Below are 3,071 nucleotides of genomic sequence, written 5' to 3' on the forward strand. Positions count from 1 at the left end.
TATATATATATATATATATATATATATATATATATATATATACACATATATAAATTGCAGACCTTTAATAGAATAGTATATTAATAAAAAAAAAGAATACTCACACACAGAATGCATCATATAAGCCATTACAACTCAATATCGTAATAACTAAGGAAGATAATGTACAAATTTTTTATGATAATTTAATAGTAGGAAGAAATATATGTGATACATAATGATACATAATGATACATAATGATACATAATAATGTATCCTTCCATACCATTTTTTGAGAGAAATATTACTTTTATAGATACGAAGCTTTGAAGCGTTGACACATGAGTTAAATAGAATCAAATATTTTTTTTGTTTTTACATAAATTGATTCAAATAATTGTTTTGCGCGTGCATGTAAAAATACTGAAGCAATATTATTGAAAAATCATTTTCTGAAATATTTGGCATTTTTCTTGATACTTTTTACTATAAAATATAAACGATTGTAATATTTTTATATGTTGGAAAGAAAAGAATAAGAGAGATGGTAGGAAGGGGAAAAGGAGGATAACAGCAAAAGAAAATGAGTGAGGAAGGAAGAGAAAGATGTTATTTTTATGTAATTTTATTCATGAATCTTAATGTTGTATTTTATTATGGCAGGCGCGAGTTGATAAGATACACGTGGATGGTCTTATGAGGACAAAAGATGATATAATCAAGTCACAAGTGATGGACTTATTTAAAGCCAAAGATTTTCAGGATGTTATTATACGTGCTTATAAAGTGCAAGAGAAACTGGAAGCTTTAGGATGCTTTAGACGCATTGGAATTCACATTGACACCAGTCAAGGTCCTGAAGCCACTCCTGATGGTGTCGAAGTGGGTCTATATAATTACACATTAATTCAACAAAGAATAAGTAATTCTTCAAATTTAAATGTATCACAGTTTTGTTGTCATTACTTATCCTACTATATGTTACATAAAATTATTTATAATCTTTACTGAATTATATTTATTTTAATCAGGTCACCTTTAAAGTACGTGAAATGAGACGCTTAGTTGGTGGCATTAACACAATGGTTGGAAACAATGAGGGATCTTTAATTGTCAGTGCAAAAGCACCAAATCTGTTTGGGAGAGGAGAACGCATTCAAATGGAGTATTCTTACGGTACTAAAAATTCCATTAATTTCAACATATCTGCTTTTAAACCGTTCCCACGAAGCTTGTATAATGCAGCGTGAGTAAATAGAATATCACATCTGTATTTATTCTATGAATTTAATACATGTTATCAAGTTTGCATTTTATATTCATTACTGGAGTTGTTTTTCAGATTAACTAGCACTATATTTAACACCACGAATGATTTCCCATGGTCTGGTTTTAAACAAAACGACAAAGGATTACTTTTTGATTTGGAATTAAATCCAACTGGCATATCTAGGCATAACATACAATACGAAGCTGCATTTAGAAATATAACCTGTTTAAAACAAGCGGACTTTCGTGTTCGGGAACAATGTGGACCAAATCTGAAATCTGCCTTAAGGTATATTTGGACAATAGATAAAAGAGATTCTGCTATATTTCCTGTTACTGGGAGCTTTATGCGATTAACAACAGAGATGGCAGGACTGGGTGGCGATATAGGTTTCTTAAAAAATGAACTTGCTATGCAGACTAACTGGTCACCACATAAGTATCTTGTAAGTATTTAAATTGGTTATAATGCTATTTCTTAAAGGATAGAGGAGTCGAGGTTAAATTTGCATATAGAGTAGATTAGTGGTCTGTTCTTTTCAGCTGTACTGCTGAACTAGTGCAATAAGTTAGAGTGAGAAAAAATATACTTTTCTCACTTTAACTTATTGCACTAGTTCAGCAATGCAGCTGAAAAAAACAGACCATAGGTTATCCAGACGTTTTGTTTAATATCTGCAAAGCTGATACGACGCTTTATAAATAAAAAAAAAAAAAGAAAATGATGATGGTTCTAGCAGTACTTTTCACAGTTCTACGGTTTTTAATATAAAATAAAAAAAACTTCACATTTTTGATATTGAAAAATATCAAATGAAAAATTAACGTGCTTTGTGAATCTAGCATAATACTTATTTAAGGGGGGAATTACATGTGGAAGTAGCTGATAGTAGCCGTTTTCAAGGCTACTTTTATGAATTTTTTTAACAGAAACGATAGGATCAATGAGTTTGAAATTTTTACAGTGTATTCATTAATGTTACACACACACACGCACACACACACATACACACACACACACACAGGGTGAGGAAAAAGTGTGGAAACCGTAAAAAAATATAAGTTTTACAGAAAAATGTTTCAAATAAAAGTTGTAGGATTTAAAAAGGTCTATTCAATAGTTTCATCAGTTCGATCCTGTCTGGCGTTGTTAAGGTGAAGTTAAAGTCACCTTGAATTTTTTAAATGGAACACCCTATTTTTTATTGCATATTCTTATAGCTTATCTCGAAAGCTTTCCAAAACACTATAATAAAATATTTTTTCGTTAAGAATTTTTCGAGTAATAACACTTGAAACTTCCAGCACTTTGATATAGAATACAAAATATCTCGTAAAATATTCATCTTTCGATTATCTTGCCTTAATGCTTTTTTGCACAGAATAATGAGAAAAATTAATTGGCGTAAAAAAACAAAATATTTTTTACATAATAAATATAAAAAAATTTTTGGTGCTTTTTTAAGCCAATTAATTTGTCTTATTATTCTGTGCAAAAAAGCATTAAGGCAAGATAATCGAAAGATGAATATTTTACGAGATATTTTGTATTCTATATCAAAGTGCTGGAAGTTTCAAGTGTTATTACTCGAAAAATTCTTAACGAAAAAATATTTTATTATAGTGTTTTGGAAAGCTTTCGAGATAAGCTATAAGAATATGCAATAAAAAATAGGGTGTTCCATTTAAAAAATTCAAGGTGACTTTAACTTCACCTTAACAACGCCAGACAGGATCGAACTGATGAAACTATTGAATAGACCTTTTTAAATCCTACAACTTTTATTTGAAACATTTTTCTGTAAAACTTATATTTTTTTAC

At 29.5% G+C, this 3,071-nt stretch overlaps 1 protein-coding gene across 2 annotated transcripts in view; it reads left to right on the plus strand.

The window, feature by feature from the left end:
* LOC116853320 (sorting and assembly machinery component 50 homolog) overlaps window positions 1-3,071 on the plus strand; it is a 132,569-nt gene that overhangs the window by 1,466 nt on the left and 128,032 nt on the right. For both annotated transcript variants that reach the window (XM_032834376.1, XM_032834375.1), the window contains exons 5-7: window positions 644-862; window positions 1,012-1,226; window positions 1,323-1,695. In XM_032834376.1, the coding sequence (XP_032690267.1) occupies window positions 644-862; window positions 1,012-1,226; window positions 1,323-1,695 (807 nt within the window). The remainder of the gene's footprint in view (window positions 1-643; window positions 863-1,011; window positions 1,227-1,322; window positions 1,696-3,071) is intronic.

The sequence above is a fragment of the Odontomachus brunneus genome, unplaced genomic scaffold (assembly GCF_010583005.1).
Source record: "Odontomachus brunneus isolate Ranch 3 - 2012 unplaced genomic scaffold, Obru_v1 Obru_scaffold_305, whole genome shotgun sequence".
NCBI classification, from domain to species: Eukaryota; Metazoa; Arthropoda; class Insecta; order Hymenoptera; family Formicidae; genus Odontomachus; species Odontomachus brunneus.